We start from the raw sequence: 22364 nt of genomic DNA, 5'->3' as shown, positions 1-22364 counted from the left end.
GAACGTCGTGTTGAAACTTCAAAGGCGTGTTTATAATTGTGCTAAGATGATTTAGATGAAGCTTGTTCCCGATAGTAACTGTTGATGTAACATGGATCAGACAATATGATTCGGAGTGTAAGTCTGAATCGATGCAGTGGATTGAAAAGGGTGAAAGGCCACCGAAGAAATTTAAAGTGGAAAAGTCGGCCTCTAAGTTAATGGCTACGGTGTTTTGGCTGTACTGTGATGGCATTCTTTTAAACGATTATTTAGAAAAAGGCTATTAGATTATTAGATTCGCGTAATAGTAGATTACGCGAATCTAATACAACAGGTGCGACAAGCCATAGTTAAGAAAAGGCGGGGTAAACTAAGGAAAGACATTTTGTTATTGCAAGACAACGCACCCGTTATGTTACGAGGCGTGCTCTGAAGGAAGTTGGTTTTGACGGAATTGACCACCCACCCTACAGCCCAGATCTAGCCCCAAGCAATTATTTTCTATTCAACAATTTAAAGAAAGAGTTGAGGGGAAAGCGATTTAGAAGTGATGAAGTGATGAAGGCGGCTGTACAGGAGCATTTTGAAGGGGAAATATTTTTTTAACGTCCCAAAAGCACTGTATAAAAAATGTAAACAATGCAATGAGTTAGAAGGAGATTGATTATATTGAAAAATAAACATAAGTTAATTTTTTTAAATTGTTTTTTTTTCTATCTTAGACTTAGATCTTTTCAGACGCCCCTCATATATCGAATGAAAGTTGTTTAGTCACGTTTTGAAGTCTTAAGATTGCTATTCATATTTTTTAGTATTGTGATCCAAAAAAAATTACGATTTTAAAAAACTATTGGCTGAACCTGACACTTTAAAGTTTTTCAAAAGGTTCCCCTGTCTTAACAATATTATCATAACACAGGCCTCCAGACACGGAGGGGCAGCCGGCGACACAAGGCGAGGGAGCGAGAGAGCAGGAAGAGCAGGACAGCGACAAGTCCACCGGCGACTTGGACGACTGTAAGTTTTTGTAAACTAGTTTGTAATAAGTTTTCGTTATAGATTTGTGATAAGTCGCCATATATTGTACCTCCCTGATGAGAGGCAAAGTAAGGACGTTAAGCACGAAGAATTTCATACATTGAACCGCCTGTTTCTATTCCTATTGCACGCACATTAATATATTGCTGTCACGTTCGCACAGTGGCATTGACCGCTGGCATTCTTCTAAATTTCTACTTTTCGTCAGGTGGTTTAAGCAAATATGAGAATCATTTACTCACATATACTATTTTTTCTCTAGTATCGGAGTCTGACGGCGGTTCGGGCTCGCTAGGCCTCTCCAGTTCATCCCTGGACTCGGCCTCGGAGCTGCTGCTCGCGGCCGCGGCAGCCGTGGAGTCCGGCTCGGAGGACGCGGCGCCCGGCTCGCTGTGCCGCACCGTGCGCCATCTCATGCGCTCCATCGCGTCGATAGAGAGGTACATACGCGGCTCGAGGCCTAGCCAGCTCGCTGGACTCGGCCCCGGAACTGCTGTTGAGAGTTGTCTGTATCTAACGTCGTCTGATAAAGTATACTTACCTCTTAACCTCATTTGAAAGAGTGAATAAACTACTTGCTCATTTCGGTACCTCCTAAGTATACTGAGCAAGTGATATTTTTATGATTTTACGTTTGTTACATATTTATGATTTAAATACCAATACTTCCTTCAACTGAAATTTCATGCAGAATTTCGTATTCGTTTTGGAAATGTAGTGACGTATACGGATGCAACTAACATCATTATGTACCTATGTTTAAACTTTTTGAATAAACGTCTTTATTATTATTATTATTATTTTATATACTTGAACATCGTATACTGAGGCAAGTCACTTGCGCCACAGTACGCGGTACAGTTAACGCGGAGGAGGGTAAAAAAAGTGTAGCATACTGATACAACTCACTGGGTCGACGTCATAAAAAAACTGACAATCACAATTTGAATTACAATTATTTGATAAGTTATAAAAGTTTTGATAATTGGGTAACATACAATTCTACTTTGAATCAAATTGTATCCTAATAATTGTCAAGTTTTGATGTATACTGGATCAAGCGCTTGTTGGCTCCGCTAGAATACGCGTATACTGAAGTATATACTGTTATACTATCATAAACAGAGCCCGTACCTTTCATGCCGTTGACAGAAAAATGACGTCACGCGACATAGAGTATGATTTCAATTAGTATTTTCGTAATAATTAATCATTTGTCAACCTCTTTAGGTAACTGATACATATACTTGACAATCAGTATAGAAACGTCTAACTTTCATTTTATTGTCACACAAATAAATAATAGTAAGTAAGTAAGTAAGTAAGTAAATATTCTTTATTGTGCACCATACATTTAAAAATAATAGAAATAGATTAGATTTTTTAATAGATTATTAATTTATGAAATAATACATATTTTTGGTTTTTAACAGCGTAACAAGCTTTTATTCACGTAACAAGTATTTATTATGATACCCATCAATAAGTAAGTTATCTAAATTTGTAGTAACTCCCTGTATGTTCAATTACGTCACTTTTGCGTCAACGGCATAAAAAGTACGGGCCCTGATCATAAACTGCGATTTTAGAATGCTATTAATGCATATATAATCTTAGAGATTTCGCTAGAACAATTCCAAAATTTTATGGAATTACTTTAAAAATAAGGAAGATACGTTCTGTTGTACCTTTGAACCGCTGTCTTGCAAAATCCAATTTTTGCACTTTCAGTATACTTAGGAGGCATCGATTTGTACTACGAGGGTGGGATGATAAGTAACTGGCCTAAGTAGAAAATACTTGAATTTCGGTGTTAAAACTAATTTTATTTTTCGACATAGTCTCCACCTAGCTCTATGCACTTATTCCATCTTCGCTCTAAAGCTGCGATGCCCTCCATAAAATGATTCTTTTCGAGGCCTGCAAAATACTCCTCCACAGCGCTGCCGTCCTATCACTAAAACCTATCTAACCCACAAATTATAGTTTTGAGATATGGGCAAAAAACGTTCAAACCCATATCTCTAGAAAATGTGTACATTTATTCCGGATTTCTTTTGTGCAAAAATTAAAACTAAATTTATCCTTACTTTGTTTGAAAACCATTTCCTCAAATATTATATTATTAATTAGAAAATCACAATTTTGTGTTTTAGTGTTGCAAATAATTACTAAAATATGTGCGATATTACTCCTAAAACACCGTTTAGTATACCTTAACCGTTCTTTAGAATTGAATAACATATAAAAAATAACTAAATAACGGCCAAGTCAATTTACGTGTTTATAGTATCGTAATTGTGAATTGTGTAATAAATAAAACATAGCTTAATAACCGCAAAGGTACTGAACAATTTTATACTATTTTATCTGTTAAAATATTACCTAGAAAACATTTGTAATAAACACGTTATTGGACTGTAACCGTTTTTTAGCTATGTAATGACTATACATATTGAAGTAATTTGTATGCATTCCTATACTAAAAGCCCGTTAAATGACGAACTAGTAATGCTCACTAGGTTTAAGTCTTGGAAATATTCACAAAAAAAGGTTTTTTGTATTAACAAAATCATGTTAACCTGCGATATACTACTAAGTTTTAAGAGAAATTCAACATGTTAAATCACATCTGTATCGTATATGTATTTATTCGCATGCAAAAATAAAACCTAAAACTTAAAAAATACTGACAAATCAGTCGTCAACTTTTTAAAATTTTAAAAACGCAAATTGTGTCAGTCTCAAAAATGTGTTAAATTTTATATAAAAAATGTACGTGAAAAGTAGATTACTAACCATTGTAAGGTGCCTGATCCATGTAAGGCCCAGTGTCTAATGAAGCCCACTTTTGAAAATGCGCCCCCTGCGCTTTGATTGCCAGTTCAAAAACCTAGTAAGGCTAAATGATTACACTAAAACCTATCATTTCTCAGAGCCCTACTAGTTTTTATACGGAATTTGTGACTTCCTGAGTTTTACTACGGTAAAAGGTAAGTTAACGTGCTACTTACTGGGGTTATAGGCATAGAAATCTGTAGTAATCATAATAATTGTGCCGATTTTGGAGCAGGTGTCTCTGTAATCGGGTGAGTACTTACGAGATGGATACAAATAAGATAAAAAACTAATTTCCAATAATTAGTTACCCACCTTACCTAGTACGTTTTTATATAGGGCAGCCAAAATCAGCCTTTAACACCCTTCGCATAAAAATAAAGCATTAATCTCATGCATTATGGAATGGCTGTAGTACAATATGCGGAGATGATCAGAGGCTTCACTTTCATAATTCCGTTGAATTTGGGGACCCGCTAAAGTGTGGTAGTTTCTTAAGTTACTTGGAGTTAGTAAATATTACAAAGCTCAATTAATACCTTTTTTGATTTCGACTCCATTAATCTGCACTTCTTTTCTTCTGAATTTTTTTCTCGTTAAGTAGAAAAATCTAAAACTTCCCTTCTAATGCATCTACTTAACTTTTTTTAATGTTCGTCTCGTGTAAGGCCGTTGGAAAAGACGATGCGAGCCAAAACATGATCCTCCCTCTAATTGACCTTATTGATCATATCATCATATGTATCCTCGATAGCTCTATTCTTCTTATATTTTCCAGTCGCTTTGGTAAGATGCCGTTAGAAAGTCCAATTCCTTCTCCTTCTCAAACTACCGCTCTATTTATTTCCATTTTTTTGTTTCCTCTCTTAAGTTCTTGAGTGTCTTTTGTACATAAACAGATTACCGTTTTGAACAGACATGCGCTCACGAACCCATATTAACCCGGTTACCCTACTCGGCACAGTACAATTATCGCTCTTATAAAAATACTGCAGATATGGTATATCACGGTGTTATCATTCTTGGATTTCGGTAATGCTTTCAACACGGGTGACTGCGACATCTTAGTAGGCATATTGCGTTCTCTTAATGTATCTCCTGTGACAGTGAACTAGTTTCACAGTTATTAAGTAGGGCGTCAACAGAGGTGGATTGCTCTTAATCTTCATTGTGCCTGCACAGGACGGGGCAGCGTGTTGTCTCCTGTTTCATTTCCTTACTTTATATACTCTAACACGTTATATTTCCTTCTTCTACCACTTTAAACATACTGTCAAGGCTCTTTTACTCATCTACCATAGGCTATCTGCACCATGAACATGAACACTAATTTAGAAAGCATTTTGATTTGGACTTTCACGTTACGGTATCAAGGTAAATCCAATGAAATTTAAGTTATAGTGATAGGTACCTAGGTCAAAGTGTTCTGCCAAGACTGATTTTAGTACTCTACCTGCCATTATTTTTAACCGTACCTATTTAGATTTCCTACTCTCCCCAGGTCTCTTAAATCTCGCTGTTTCTCTATCATGGATACCTCAGATGAGCGAGTATAGAAGGAATTTTTTTGATATAAAAGCATCACTCCGCAGAGTTCGAAACATTACGCCACTAAGATGGCATTAGCTCAATCCCTCTTACTTACTATATTAGTTTATGCTGACACTTGCTACTTAGACCTTTGGAAGACCAACTCAATATGTTTAAGCAATTCCAGCAACTCTCTATTAAGTATATAGTTGCTTTTTAAATTAGATCATGTCTTCGTAGTGACCATGTTCTCGCTACGTAGAAATCCACTACCGACGTGAATTATCATTGGTTTATCGTTCTCCATTTTTGTATGTAAATCGTAGCACTTACTTTCGGTTTTAGGTTTTTTTTAAATATAAGCATGCATCCATCAGTCACCGAATAAAAAAGACAACTTACAGCGTACGGCGCATTATTAAACTGTCTGCCTTACGTAATAAAATTCAAGGGAATATGTTTTACACTTAGCGGGGTTTTAGCGTGGCATTCTTGGTTGGCCGTGTTTAACTGTTGTATTATTATTCTTTTTCTCAAACATAATTACCCATTAAGCACACTAAATAGGTTTTAGTGATTTATTTGTTACATGAATCGCAATAAAAGTCTTTTACACTAACGGTTAAAGAACGTTAGCCATGTTTAAGCATAGTAACTGTTTTTTTGTGTAGTATTTAATAATAAAAAATGTACTTGATAAAACATATTAATAGTTTTTCCAAGTAAATGTGTTTTAGCTATGTATAACGTAAAAGATTTATTAAAATAAACAACTGGCTAAGCGCTTTTATATTACTTATAGAAGAATAATGTAGGTTTGCGATTTTATAGTATTGAGAAGTATCAAATTATAATGCAGTTAGCGTGTTAGGTCGAGTCTGTATCTCCGTAACTACAACAGATAAAAATATGATTCCAAGACCAGTCGATAGAGAATTCTTTTCTCTTTTAGAATATTTGTCCAAATGAAAACTGGTATTATGCAGCTTTGAGCGGTTTTAGAGATAGGACGGCAGAGCGGCTATGACGGCATCATTAGTGGCAAATTTCTGTCCACCCAAAAAAGTTTTAAGCTTCGGGAACAGGTGGAAGTCGGATGGTGCCAGATCAGGCGAATAAGGTGGATGGGGCAGCAAATCATACTTTAATTCGCCGATTTTTGCCATGGCTTTAACACATGTGTGAACCCTAGCGTTGTCTTGATGGAAGATGATTTTTTTTTTTGCTAAGCCTGGTCGTTTTTGATGAATGCATTGATGAAGCTTATCTAAAAGATTAGCATAGTATTCCCCATTAATAGTTTTACCTTTGGGAAGGTAGTCTATCATCAAAATTCCACTAGCATCCCAAAAGACGGAAGCCATAACTTTTCCAGCCGACTTTACAGCCATAGCTTTTTTGGGACCCGAACATCCAGATTCAGTCCACTGTTTTGATTGAATTTTTGATTCTGGCGTGTAGTGGTGAACCCATGTTTCATCTGTTGTTACAAATCGACGCAAAAAATCAGCTTTATTTTTCTGAAAACGATCCAAACATTCTTCCGAATTTTGCACGCGGATTCTTTTTTGATCGTGCGTAAGCAATCGCGGCACCCAACGGGCGGATAACTTTTTCATATTTAATTCTTCACTTAGAATATGATGTACCCGTTCCTTTGATATCCCTGTAGTGTCAGCTATTTCTGATAACTTCAATCGTCGATCTGCCAAAACCATATCGTGCACTTTGGAGACCATTTCCGGAGTTGTGGCACTTTTTGGACGTCCAGAGCGGGCTTCATCTTGGACACTTGTACGGCCTCGTTTAAATTCAGCCACCCAGTTTTTTACTGTGGCGTGAGAAAGAGCACATTCACCTAAAACATTCTTTAACTCTTCATAAATACCTATCCCCTTCATACCCTTCATGTAAAGAAACTTTATCACCGCTCTTTGTTCAATTTTATCCATTTTGAAAACAATCGTCACAATATATTTTCAAATAACAGAAAATCGATAAAATATTTAAGCCATCAAATTTAAATTTCGAACACAGATAGCCAGAGACACGAAGCTTAAATTACGCTAGTTTATTTTTAAATTCAAACTTTTTAAATAGCTAAGGCCAGTTACTTATCATCCCGCCCTCGTATAATTACTATACGAACCTGAAAGAGAAAAGCGTTTACCAGGTTCATATGTACAAATACTTGACCGACCATCCCTATTTCCCCAGATTTCGTAGTAATTGTAAACGTAATAATTAACAGTTTTGAATGATTCACGGTTAGTTTCACTAGACTTAAATCGACTGGGATATAAACCGCGTACGAATGAGGGCATACCGAGCACGAGCGAACTTTGACACCCACCCGCTATCTCCAGTTACCCGTGAACAAGATGCACGTAACTGCGTCGAAATATCGGGAGCTTATAAACAATACAAAAGGTAATCACAGTTTATATCCCGGTCGATTTATGTCTAATGTATTATTTCTATTAAGTGTTAACCTATTAGCGTCCAAGGACATCATGTGATGTCAGTATAGACAAGGCTCGAGCCGGTTTTAAAAGTAGCGGTTATTTTGTTTTTACTCTGAACTTTTATATGAACGCGAACTTGAACTTTATTGTAAACTAAATAAACTGGTTTTTTTTTACTACGTCGGTGGCAAACAAGCATACGGCCCGCCTGATGGTAAGCAGTCTCTGTAGCCTATGTACGCCCGCAACTCCAGAGGAGTCACATGCGCGTTGCCGACCCTAGCATTCCCCCCCCCCTCCCCCCCCTCGTTGAGCTCTGGTTTATTCGATCAGTGACGTGACGGCCATCTAGTGGTGTGCCGTGTGTTCTACTAAAAACCGATTTTAAAAATACCGGTTTTACGAACGAAACCTAAATTAAAAGGTTTTGCGCAAAGTACAATGGTTTGGAAAGTAACCGGTTCCCAACCTTGAGTATAGATATAGATGCCTGGGTTCCGAATTATATACATAATATCAGGTTTCTAGACGAGAAAATAGGTATGTTGTATCGACAAGACAAGGTCTTAACGTAATATTTTTTGTAGGTTGATGGACAGGGTGCTCCAGCATTGCGACGAGTGGCCCGCCGCGCAGCACTGCCGCCGCGGCGAGGAGCCGCCCGACGACCGCAATGCTAGGTAAGCTTCTCTTCAGGATCACCTCACCTGATGCACAGTGAGTGAAGGTGGAAATATCGATACGTATAAGGGGCCAAAAATACACTATTCTTAATATGGACGGTAGAGAAAGGACGACCATCTCTTATGGCAGAACTGTTGAAAAGTGACCAGCTTCAAAGAGAATTAAGAATACCATGAGTGCTCACTCCATACAACGGTTTTGTTACCAAAAATACTATTATTTTTGTAGTTTACATCTAGCGTCAATTAGCGAACTCTCACTACTGCTACTCAACAATAGATGACGACGATAATGCTCAACGATTTTCAGCTAATATTATAACCAGAGTAAGCGTAGGAGTTGAAAATAGAGTTCCGGTTCCGGTAATAATATAAATTATTACCAGAAAATCGTTGAGCATTAGACTTATTGTTTGCCGCGACATCTATTGTCGAGTAGCAGTACTGAGAACACCGCTACTTGACGCTAGATGTAGACTACGAAAAGAATAGTATTTTTGGTAACAAAACCGTTGTATGGAGTGAGCACTCTTGGTCTTCTTAATTCTCTTTGCCAGCTTTCAGCTTTAAATAATAGTTCCTAATCTCTCCGGTGGCGCTAGGTAGGCTCATGAATTTACATGAACAATAGAGGTATAATAATATAGAGATGAAATGGGAGAGGGGCAACAAATAGCCCGACCAAATTACTTAGGTTGTTTTTGGTATGTTGTCAGGAATGTTAAAACGTGTTTTTAATTTTGCGCATATACATGTTCTGTCCCTCGCGGACATTATAATATTTATACATTTAATTAATATATAAATAATTATTATTACTCAACTTAATTAGACAGTATCATAATAAACATCATACTGACAACAACGTGTGTTTTCCTTATACATCTCCCACATCACATGGCGACCCCGCCATTCGTGATTGTGGTGAGCGCGAGTAAGTGCAATCAAGGACCTGAATTATGTGATTTTCGAATTTTACAAAATGTGCAAAATAGATACTAAAATGTTTTAAATTCTGGACTACGTTAAGTTATTCCGATTTTTGGCTTCCAAGTCCTTAGGCACTAAAACTTCGAAATGGGCCCAAACGGCATTCCTGAGCTCAAATTAAGTAACTTTCTCAAAGACACGGGCATCCTAATTAACTCAATTACGAAGATAATCAATAATTAATTTTTATCTTATAAGGCCCTTACGAGCGGGTACACTTGCCTTAAGGCCTGTTTATGTATGTATGTATAAAATGCCCGAGTTACAACAACGCTATTTGCAACATTTAATTACTTTTTATAAAAAAATGAACTTATGCCTTTTAGTTTCCTTAAACGTACTTACCGATACCCCGAAGTTAATGGAATTCAATAAAACCACGGTGTATACTGCTTGGCGTGATCATAGCAGGGGCGTAGGTACCGCCGTATCTGCCGTATCAATTATACAGGGCCCTCGGGCCACGGGGGCCCCCAACGTGCGTGTTTGTGTTACCCTTCCTAAGGGCCCCCAAACAATTTTTTATACGGGGCCCGCCAAGGCACGCTACGCCACTGGATTATAGTCAGGATATATAGTATTCCTTATAATTGCTGCAAGCTGTTCCGGCCGTGAGGGCCTTGTGCGAGTTTACAAGAAAATACACTACAGTACGTTTTTAATGTTACATTGTTATTATTTGTTGTTCAGGAAAAAGGTGGACATGGGCCTATCAGAGGTGGACCGGAAGTTGATGGCGATGTACCGACGGCTACCGGAAGTCCATCGCCGGCAGCTGCAGGTCTACCGGAAGCAGAAGAAACTGTCCACGGTGAGTAATCATTGCGACCTTAAATTTTGATATAATACAAATAATTTATTGAAAAAAGTATAGTACAATGGTAGCACTTAAATACTAAGGATGCCTGAACTAGGAGTTCCTGTGTTTCAGGCGGAATAGGACCATATTAAATAATTTGTAATTATTCACTTAATTATAATTATAAAGAGTATACAATAGAAATCTTAGCTTATCACCTTAACAAAATAATTTATTTAAGTATTCTATATCAAAGTACAGTAAGTAATCATTTTACGACTATTAGTAAGTTCTCTGTATCATCGTATGTCATATTTTGAAGGGCGCGTCGTAGAGTATTCTTACAACCAGCATAGCTAAGGGTATAAGTCTAGTTTTGGATTTAACCTGTTGTACAAAAAAGGGCCAAAAAAGACAAAAAAATCTAGATGAAAATACGTGCTTTCTCTGACAATGAAACGGATATTTGAGGTCCGATTAATTAAATCCTTGAAACCGATATATCAGATTACGTACAAGTGGCGTACTACGTAGATTACTACATAGGAAGTTACTGTCTCATAATTTTTAAGAAAAAAAAACCCGACTTCAATGAAGGAGACCGGTGAAAGAAAGATTAGTATTGATTTTGGATTTCATACAATGAAATAAAAAAAAAATGTATCGTTTTTTCCCATGCTGCACACACAGCTGCTTAAAAAACGGTCACGATGCGGAATCGCAGTGACGTGTCGTAAACTTTCGACTGTACTAGGAGGACATGCAACCGATACAGCATTCTGCACCATCAGCGTTTTTTTAGCCGCGGTGTGTTCTGACCTTAAGTATGGAAATGGTGTCCTCAATGAATTTAAAAGGAAATTATTTCAGTGGCTAAAAGAAAAGACATTTTATTCGATTAAGGACTTTTTAAATAATTTAGGATATAGGTGCTTAGAAATGTAATTTTGAATTTTATTATAATGTATTAAAACTTAGACTTAGTGACTGACTGACATACCCCATTAAATGTAATTATTACTGTAAATATAATTAACTGACTGTTAAAGTATTTGCATGCCATTTGTCGCTAGACATGTACTATTCTTATAGCATGTCATTTCACATTAATATTTATTTTAGGAGTAAAAATTAATTTTGCATGCCATTTTGTGGCTAACGTGTATTGCTACTCAACAATAATGTACATACCATCTTATGTATACCATGTTTATCGCAATAATAGTATTTTATGCAACAGTTGTATAAGAAGGGTCAAAAAAGGCGAGTGGCGTGAGTTACAATGTGAGCCGGAGCCGAAGGCGTAAGCGAACATTGTAAAGGAATACGCCACGAGAATTTTTTGACCTACTTATACAACGTTGCATACAATATTTTTCCTACGAGTCAACAAAAATAAATCTTTATTTAGGTAAACAAATTACAGCAAAAGTATATAGCCAAGATGCGCGAGCATACCTTGTTACGCGCCCGGCCCGCCCCGGGCCGCGGCCGGCCGGTCGGCGACACCTCCTCGTAACTCATGAGGCCCTGGTACTTGCTACTTGCTAAATTAATTTTTTGGAAAGTTTTTTCTCAATTTTGGCCACCGTAGCCTACGGAGACTAACAAGCAACGCTAAGCGGTCTTCGTAGTCTATGGGTGTTGCTATATTACGGGTGGCACATGCGTGTTTCTGACTTATGAAGTAATTATTTTTACTATGCAACCAAATGAATATTTTGTACGTTGGCAGCAATGCACTTAGTTTAAAACTGTATTCGTTTTGGTTTTGTTAGGTTGGTAGCCATTAATCGCAGTAACGTTATAGCTTATAAAAGCACAAGAGCTTTTATGAGGAATTTCTTGAAATCTTTTATGTATGTTCTTATATTCGTGTTAATGAATGCATAAATGACAGATAACAGTAGAGGAGTAGGAAAAAGTATTTAATGAATGAATTGATTCAGGTGTGCATGCAGCTGGTGGGCGGGCGCGCGCCGGCGCCGCCGCCGCCCGGCTCGCCGCCGCCCGCGCCCGCGCACGCCGCGTGCCGCGCGCTCTGCCCCGAGTACCACCTGCAGCGGTTCAAGGAGGTAATGTCTACTAGATTACTCACGATTTTCTTTATATTTCTCCTCACTTCGCTCGGGTCGTCGCTGCAGACGGCGGTTCCGGGAGGTACGCTTCACCTGACACACTTCTCGCTTCACTCGTCGCAGCTATACTCTGTGTGCTCGGCCCCGAGCACGAGAAGGTACTACCGAGCTTGATCACGAATTATTTAACACGCTTCGATCACCTCCAGCTTCGACGTGCGCTCTGCCCCTGGTACCATCTGCAACTGTTCAACGAGATACAGCGCACTGACAAACTCCTACGCAACTATCTTTTAGATAATAGCCTTCTCCGATAATATTTTCAGTCACATATGTACGTAAAAAATAGCAGTTAGGGGTTACGGTTGTATTCGCTTCTCTCGTCACTGCATCTATATTTTAAGTCTTAAACGTAACGAACAGTCTTCTGCGGTAATATTGTAATGTGCTATACATGTTATGCCGTTGACGGAAAAATGACGTCACTCTACATAAAGTATGATTCCAAATAGTGTTTTCGTAATAATTCATCATTTGTCAACCTCTTTGATAAACCGATATAGATACTTGACAATCAGTACAGAATGTATGACTTTCAACTTATTGTCACTCAACTAAATAATATATTGTTAGTTTATTAAATAATACATATTTTTGATTTTTTACAGTGTCTTTTACGTATCAAGCGCTAATTTTTCTACGCGTCAACAGATTAGTTATTTCAATTTGTACTGTTATAAAGTAGCTCCCTGTGTCATAGTGTTGTGTTCCTGCCGGTGAGTAAGGTTGCCAGAGCTCAACGAGGGTGGGAGGGGGTTAAGGTCGGCAACGCGCATGTAACTCCTCTGGAGTTGCAGGCGTACATAGGCTACGGATACTGCTTACCATCAGGCAGGCCGTATGCTTGTTTGCCACCGACGTAGTATAAAAAAAGCTCCCTGTATGTTACACTACGTCATTTTTGCCTCAACGGCATGAAATGTACGGGCCTTGTGAATACACTTGTGTGGAATCCTTTTTTTGTCAGTTTTCAAGTTCAGCCAACTGTGAGCTCTAAGTGTACATTCCTTAAAACTGATATTTGCTTTACAGGTCAGACGCAAAGTGATGCACATGAGGGACCAGCAACTCTACTACCATAGGCTAAGAATGTGGCTAGAGGAGCAGCTGCGGAACGAGCGCGAGAGGGAACGGGACAGGTAGATTATATTTTATACACACACCAATATTTAACTAAACATTTAACTCTCACGACAATTTAAACACACCAATATGTTTATTGTTCACACATTCACTGCATGTTATTGGCTATAAGCGTGGCGCGTAGCTCGCGAAGGTAGGAAATATGTTAAGAGGGAAGAATAGCTTTGCGATGTTAGCGAAATAACGGTACTTCTATGATATTCCATTTCGGGGGAAACCTTTTCCACTTACTCAATAAATAACTTAGTTTTTGTTGTCGATTGCTTCAGCATAATATTTTCAAGGTTAATGGGTTTCGTTTAAAAAAAATCCTGGCTACGGATGAGGTCTTGGTGGCTCAGTTGGCAGAGCGCTGGAGTATCGACCCAGAGGCCGTGAGTTCAACTCTCACCCAAGGCAGTAATTTATAAGAGCTCTGGCTGTTCGTGGCAACATGATAGCCCGCAGGTTTGCCGGGTGTAGCAGGGGAGTCAAATATACATTATTTAATGCATATTATCTCTCTTTCTACACCTGTCAACTGTGGGTCAGGTACAGCAGGAAATCGTACGGCACCATCCGTGTGCAGTATAATAATATATTCCGGACTCTGATGGGGCTGCCGCGTTCCTGCAGTGCCTCCACCATGTTCGCGGAAGCCAGAATCCCTGACTTCTTCGCAGTGGTACGCGCGCGCATTGCTTCTTTCTGGGAGGGGATGCGCCGCTCGCATAATACCATCCTCATCTCGGTGTACCGCAATATTAATTGTAATATGTTTAGGCACTTGCTCTCAGTGCATGAAAACGAGAACAAAAAATAGTATTCATTTATTATTTTACTTGTTTTACTTTTGTTTTACTTTTATTTTAGTTTTAAGCAATTCTTTTTAGTGTGATATGGGTGTACTAATGTACGTGATGCCTGAAAATAAAACTTTATTTATTTATTTATTTTATAAGAACAAAGCCTGAGCGTGACAATGTTCGTTGCTTATGTTTTATTCAGATCGATTCTGTTTAAAACTGTTGCAGGATCATTTTCGCTATAGCTCGCATATAGATTGGTTTTCGTCATTTCAGTATGCCAGAAAGCAACGTGACCCTAGTAGACGACATACCCCGCCGCAAGCGTCGAAGCAGCAGCCCCAAGCACCGCCTGGGCGCCGCGCCCAAACGGAAACTCGCGCCCCCCTCCCGCCCGCACCGCATCCTGCAAATGCTCAAACACAAGGCGCCCGCGCAACTACTCAAGCTCAAAGACGACGACAAGCCTGAGGTTGAACCGCCAGAGGCATTCCCTCTAGAGAAGGTAACACATTTTGCTGTTATATGTTTTTTTCTTGCAACGTATAGACGTCTAGTGTAAGCTAGCTCCCCCCTCCGCCCGCACCGTATCCTGCAAATACTCAACAACAAACGCGCAACTAGTAAAGCTCAAAGACGAAGACGAGTCGACGTTGAACCGCTGGCGGCCTTCCTACGGCCTAAGGTAACATATTTCGCAGGTGTATGGCTTTGATTGTGCTTATAAAACTCGTAGTCTTGCTTACAATATAATTTTATTCGAGTGTAAGCGTGACCGTGAACGTAGATAAAAGTGTAAAGGCTTATTTCGCAGGTGTATGGTTTGTCACTGATATGTCCAATTTTCTCATTAAGTTAATCAATCGTCATTATATCTTATTTTTAGAACGCCAAGGAAGCTATTTAAGTAATCGTGAAATCATGAACATAGATTATAACATAATCCTGATAGTTAAGGTTTTGTCTAGAAAAGACATAGCATATTTCGCCGGTATATGGTTTGTCTCTCATGTGCTCCTATTTTTATATCAGACATTATTATGCATGTTAATAATTTCATGCACAAATGCGTTTTAAAAATAAATGAATATTTTAAAAGGCAACGACTGGACAATAATTAAATAATTTAAATATGTTTTAAGGAGGACAACGTAAGCGACACCGAGACGATAGTCGGTGAGAAAGAGACGGAGCTATGCAAAGAAATGAAAGAGTGCCTCGTGAAGTTCGCAAGCTTCGCGCTGAACAGCCTCGACAAAGGTCTGCAGGACCATGAGCAGGACTCGGTCAGCCCGCCGTTACAGGTATGTAATAGTATAGGGACCGTGCGCGTTGGAGGGTCTGCCATCTTGTGGCCTGAATCGGAACCATAAACATGCACATGTACACGTCATGTGTTTTCTTGTGCATAGTAGGTTCTGCCATCTTGTGGGCTACATCGGAACAAAAAACATCACTTACGCCTCGCGCCAGAAATCTGACGGCTCCTGTGCTGCCTCCTACAGTTCATGCACGCTCCCTATAGGGAGTGCGTTATAGAATTAGTCGCTAGATGTCGCTGTATCGTGTGTGAAAAATGCTATTTCGCGTTGTTAAGAGGGAAGGGTGTTGTTCCACTTCTAAATATTTCCATTCTCCATTATTTTTTAATATGTTATTGTCACAATGAAGAACTAGGTTTATAGGTTCCTTTTTTTATTTGCAATACAAAACAATTTTTAAAGCTAAGCCTAAATCTAAAATATGTTATGCTGAAGCGATCGACACCAAAATCACAGTGATTTGTGAAGATTTATTTATTTATTTATTTAATCTTTATTGCACATAAGAAAACACACTGTACAATAGGCGAACTTAATGCCGTAAGGCATTCTCTACCAGTCAACCTTTAGGCAAAGCAGATAAGTTGTAGGCGGTGCAAAAACATAGGTATAGGTGATACAATTGATACATGTACGAACACAATACATTCATAAAAAATACACATACATAAACATACATATATATTAATAATATTGATACAAATACATATACTTACATATACATACATATATATATATACAAATACAAATAATTTTATTGAAAACAGTATAAGTACAGTGTTAGCACTTAAAGACTAAGGATTAAGGATAAGGAAAAGTTTACAAATGCCTGAACTAGGAGTTCCTGTGTTTCAGGCAGAATAGGACCATATTAATTAATTTGTAATTATTCACTTAATTATAATTATAAATAGTACACAATAAAAATCTGGTAGGGTGATAACCTTAACAAAATAACTTATTTAAGTATTCTATATCAAAGTACAGTAAGAAATCATTTTACGACTATTAGTAAGTTCTCTGTATCATCGTATGTCATTTTTTGAAGGGCGCGTCGTAGAATATTCTTACAACCAACATAGCTAAGTGGGTATAAGTCTAATTTTGAATTTAACCTGTTGTACAAATAAGGGCCCAAAAAGACAAAAAATCTAGAAGAAAATACGTGTTTTCTTTGTACGCTTTGTATACATATAATATCTTTGCGCCTTTTGTTAGTATATGCAGTGTTGAAAGGAATTTTGGTGTGCTGCTTAAGTGTTGTGCTTAATATAAATAGTTGACGAACAGTTAATACTTCACATGCTTTATAAAGGAGTTCAGTGGGGTATAAGAATGGGCGGTAAGTAGCTACCTTTAGTACAGCTCTCTGGGCTCTTTCTAGGTTTATTAGTGTTGTTTTAGCTGTACCACCCCAGGAAGAAATACAGTAACTTAGTATCGATTGACACAGTGAAAAGTATACTTGCTTGATTAAAGTTTGATCACCTATCGATCGAAGTTTTTTAAATACAAATATTAATTTTCGAACTCTATTGCACAATGCTTCAATGTGATTTTTAAAAGAGAGAGTTTCGTCAATAATGACTCCCAAATACTTAATGTTGTCAGTAATAGCTATAGATGGGCATGTACAGGGCTTATTTGTTTCGTCCTCACAGTTATGTGCGTAAAGTGTGTGATTATTTGACATTGGGTCTGATTTCCGCATGGAAAAGCTTATAAAGTTTGTTTTGTCAGAGTTCAGTGTTAGTAGATGAAGTTTTAGCCAGTTAGTTACAACATTGAATCCTCGTTGTGCGTACTCGTAAACCTCGTTTGTTGACTTTGCGGAAAAAAGTAGCGCAGTGTCATCTGCGTAGGAAATGATTTTGCCACTATCTATCTTTAGATTGCATAGGTCATTAATGTAAATTAAAAATAGGGTAGAGGCCAAAACGCTCCCTTGTGGCAAGCCGTAAGATGTGTTTTCTAAATCTGAGCTGATGATGTTATCTATTTTTACGCATTGAGTTCGTCCGTTTAGGTAGCTCGCGATTAATTTGTGCTGTGTGCCCCTAATACCTAGTGATTCAAGCTTGTGCAGTAAAATGGAAATAGAAACGGTGTCAAAAGCTTTTGCGAGGTCCAGAAAAATTCCAATTGTCTTATTACCCTTGTCTAGTTCCTGAACTAAATAGTCTGTCAATTCGTGTACAGCATCTGCAGTTGATAACTTGGACCTAAAACCAAACTGCGTCTTTGACAAAAAAGCATGCTTCTCCAAATATTGCACAAGTCTATTATTAATAATTTTTCCAGAATTTTTGATGTCGCTGGCAAAAGAGAAATCGGTCTATAATTTGTTACTTGAACTTTGCTTCCAGATTTATAGACAGGAATTACAACGGATTTTTTAAGACATTTCGGAAATATTCCTTCAGAGATGCACTTTTGAAATATATATGTTAGTGGTGGAACCAGGATATGTCTGAATGCCTTTATTATTTTGTTCGATATGCCATCCCAACCGACCGCGGAATCGTCTTTTAGGCTCATGATAATCCTTTCAACCTCAGCTTCATCCGTGTTTAATAGGACAAATGATTTCGAGGATTTATATGTACTAAAATGTATTCTTGAGGGGGGTGAAGACGGATCCTCCTGGATTTTATCAGCCAGGTTTTTTCCTATGTTAACGAAAAATTCATTTGTGCTATTTGCAGCTAGCAATTCAGACGGGCCTACTTTCAACAAACTTGCAGATGATTCACGTTGTTTTGTTGTGTATGTTACGTTTTTAATATATTTCCAAACTAATTTACTGTTTTTTCCAGCAATTTCCAGCTGTTTTTTGTCGTAGTTTGTTTTTACGTTTTTCAATAGATATATATATATATATATATATATATATATGAAATCAGATGAACTTACAAAGCAGAAACATTAAGATTTTCCAGTACTGCCAGCAAAGTGCTCACTTAAGGATTTTTTAAAAGCAAAGCAAGATTTAGTTAGTGGAAACCGTTTTATCCGAAAAAGTACCGTTATTTCGTTAGGAACGCAAAGCTACGAGTATTCTTCCCTCTTAAAAGAGTTTTTCCGTGAAGCATGACCTCCGGCCGGCACTAAGTTTTTGTAACAGTTGTACCTCGCTTGATTTATTCGTCTTATTACATTATTTCAGCTTTAAGTGTTGGGTCAAGGTCACGAAATTTACATTTTTCGTTACTTTTGGCCGTCGTCTATGAGCGACAACGTGCGTGACTTATTGGGACCGTGCACGATGGCAGCGCCGCTTAGCAATAACTTAGCGTTCGCAACTGCTAGGGCGGTGTCAAATAATGGTCGCAACAAATAAAGATTATTCCTTAAAAATAATTAAATAGCTAGAATAAGTGCCAGTTTAACATTACGCGACTGAACGAGACGGGAACTGTCTTTGTCACCCTGTCACGTGTACAAATACGATCACCATGGGCTCGCTCATGTTTGCCTTAGCCTGTTCTTATATACGTTTTCTTTTTCAGGAAATGTCTCCAACAACTTCAGAGCCCATGCCCGTCTACACTCCCAAACCGAGCCAGAGGTTACTCCAGGTCAACAAGTTCCTCCCCCGCGACGACAACGTCGATTTCCAGTCGCAAATCGCACCAGAAGTCTTAAACGTACCCCTAAACGCGAGGCGGACGCCCGTCTTAGTCGAAGAAGAAGAAAAATGCATCAAAGTCGACGAAAAAGACCCGAATGTCTACAAATATGTTACCTTCGGTTTAGAAATCAAAAAAGCTATGGAAGAATGTCAGAATATCATCAATTCATACAACAGTATTAATAAAGAAGAGGGGAAAGAGGAGCAAGACGGGCCGCTTTCTTTAGAACAAATATGCGAAGTCATGATGAGCTTGGACAAGAATTCAGCTGAGTTCCTAGAGAAAATGGACTCGGATGAACCTATAGATATTAACACAGCTAATACTAAACTAGTTGAACTAGTAGAAAACATGCCACAAATACTAGCGAACATGCCCGAGATAGCGTCCAAACTTTCAGAATTCGCTAACGCCTCTTTCGAACTCCCCGAATTCGCTTCAATCATGAACAGCCTACCTGAAGTTAATAATGAAGCCCAACTAACCCCCGAAACCTTAAGACAGATAAGAGAACTAAAGTTAAATAAGAATAAGGATAGCGTTAAGGTAACTAAAAACACTGCCAAACGTAAAACAAGGAAAATTAAGAGTAATCTAGATCACGACGATATCATAGGCACTATGACTCTAGAATTCGACAGTCAGGACATAACTGAGCTGCTAAAAGACGAAAAAGACCTACAAGCTGTAATGAAAAATAAGAATAATAAGGAAGATTTCAAAATCTCCGATCTGCTCTTCTCTATATCAGCTCAAGTAGTTATTAACAAAGTGTTCGAATATTTAAAACAAAACAAAAGTCCTGAGCTAGCCAAGTGTCTTGAAGATGATATAAATAAGGACATATTTAATACGCAAAAGAATAGCATTAATTCTGAAATGTATTTGAAGGCATCAACGTTATTTGACAATTTCGTAAAAGACGCCCTGAGCATGGACGAGTTAAGAGAATTAGTAAAAGACAGGTTTAACTCGATGAAGCACTATGTAGCCACGAAATTCAAAGGTATACCTGTGGAGTTACTAGAAAACGAGATAGAAGCCATGCTCGAGAAATTTTATACTTATATACAAGATTTAGCTGGCAAACAGAACGCCACTGATAGTGATAAAATTATAGAAAAGATAGAAGAGTTAAATAAAAACTCCCAATCCGAAAGCGATAGCGAAAGCTGCCCGGCCTCTAAGGAATCTTTAAAACAAATTTCAAAACTTCTAAGCACCTCTGCGGGAAACACTTTCGACCTGCTGATAATGAAACTATCTAAAATGTCTCAAGACAAGAAGACTTCAGTTAAAAGTCTGAAATTTAAATATATAGATGTTATTAAAAGGTGCGCGGATTCTGTCCAACTAACTGGGTGGATTCTACTCAATCCGGAAATAGCTAGTAATGTCATAGAAGAATTGACTGGAATACCAGGTAAGAATACAGAAAACGTGCCAGATTTTCTTACCATGCCTGACGAAGAAAAGAAAGAATACTTCTTAGAGCGTTTAAAAGATATGAATAAGTGTTACATGGACACATTGCCTAAAGACGTGCTAACAGGCGACGAGTGGCTAGTAATGTTATATAGACTTGAAAAACTAGAAGGTAAGATTAAGGAATCTTTTACTAAATTAACTTTACCTAAAAGCCCGGCTTTACATGCAAGCGAAGCTGAAATACTAGCTGCTAAAGGTCTAAGCAAAATCATAGGTAAGGCGAGGGTAGTGAAAAAACCGGAACCTAAAGTTAAAAAGGAAGAGAAAATCGAATTGAAAGAGACAGAAGAAGATAAGAAATCTAAAAACGAAGCGTTGCTAGCGAAATGCGAAGCGATATTAACGTCTAAAGGGGAGAAATCATTGTTAGACAGTTTTTATACGATAAAATCATATATCACTCAAGGGTTACCTGTCCCGGAATCATATAAAAAGCATGTAATTTCTATATGCTCGAGCATAGATGCGAAATTACTAGACGACGATATACAAGAAACTTTGAAACTTGATGAAGAAACTGAAGATAAAGATAAGACGAATCTATCTGTAATAGGTTCTCAAAACCCTGAACTGCTAGCGAAATATTCAGCTCAAGCTTTACGAAACGCCAAGCAAACATTAAATGCTGTAGCGTTTAGAAATATGATGCGAAACGGACAAACGAAATCGGAATCGGACGCCTGCGACACTCCGAAATCTGACTGCAAATGGACGAACGATTGTATTTGCAATTCTTGCAAAGACAACGATAACGTGTGTTTAGGGGACATTGTGAAGCAGTGTTATGACGATGGCAAGAGCAAGACGGGGCTAGAAGAGAAGAAGAAGGAGGTGAAAGTGGCTAAACCGGCGGTGAAGCCGGCGGTCAAGCCGAAGGTGTGCGAGAACGCGTCGCATCAGCAGCATGTCTGTAAAGGTTTGTTTTCTTTGCGCATTGTTTATATTTTTCTCTGGGAGCTAAAATACTAAATTCAGATTTTGACGACTGGTCTGGTCTAGTCGTTAGCAAAGAGAATTAAGAAGACCAAGAGTGCTCACTCCATATAACGGGTTTGTTACCAAAAATACTATTATTTTCGTAGTCTACATCTAGCGTCAAGTAGTGGAACTTTCAGTACTGCTACTCGACAATAGATGTCGCGGCAAACAAAAAGTCTAATACTCAAAGATTTTCCGCTAATATTATAACTAGAGTAATCGGAACTCAATTTTTAACTCCTACGCTTACTCTGGTTATAATATTAGTGGAAAATCTTTGAGCATTAGACTTTTTGTTTACCGCGACAGCTATGGTCGAGTAGCAGTACTGAGAGTTCCGCTAGTTGACGCTAGATGTAGACTAAGAAAATAATAGTATTTTTGGTAAGAAAGCCGTTGTATGGAGTGAGCACTCTTGGTCTTCTTAATTCTCTTTGTCGTTAGTGACCCTGTCTGTGAAGCTGATGGTCCTGGGTTCGATTTCCGTTAAGGGCATTTACTTGTATGAGGAGCACAGATATTTGTTGCTTAGTTATGGGTGTTTTTATGTTTT

General features: G+C 38.2%; 1 protein-coding gene across 1 annotated transcript in view; it reads left to right on the top strand.

The window, feature by feature from the left end:
- LOC133532830 (uncharacterized) overlaps positions 1-22364 on the top strand; it is a 97521-nt gene that overhangs the window by 31421 nt on the left and 43736 nt on the right. Inside the window, 9 exon segments of the mRNA XM_061871682.1 lie at positions 902-999; positions 1283-1460; positions 8441-8533; positions 10217-10337; positions 12275-12400; positions 13496-13602; positions 14668-14896; positions 15534-15695; positions 19223-21749. Of these exon segments, the coding sequence (XP_061727666.1) occupies positions 902-999; positions 1283-1460; positions 8441-8533; positions 10217-10337; positions 12275-12400; positions 13496-13602; positions 14668-14896; positions 15534-15695; positions 19223-21749 (3641 nt within the window).

The sequence above is a fragment of the Cydia pomonella genome, chromosome 27 (genome assembly GCF_033807575.1).
Source record: "Cydia pomonella isolate Wapato2018A chromosome 27, ilCydPomo1, whole genome shotgun sequence".
Taxonomy (NCBI): Eukaryota; Metazoa; Arthropoda; class Insecta; order Lepidoptera; family Tortricidae; genus Cydia; species Cydia pomonella.
Note: the sequence above shows the minus strand (reverse complement) of the source record. Positions and strands in the feature narration are given on the sequence as shown.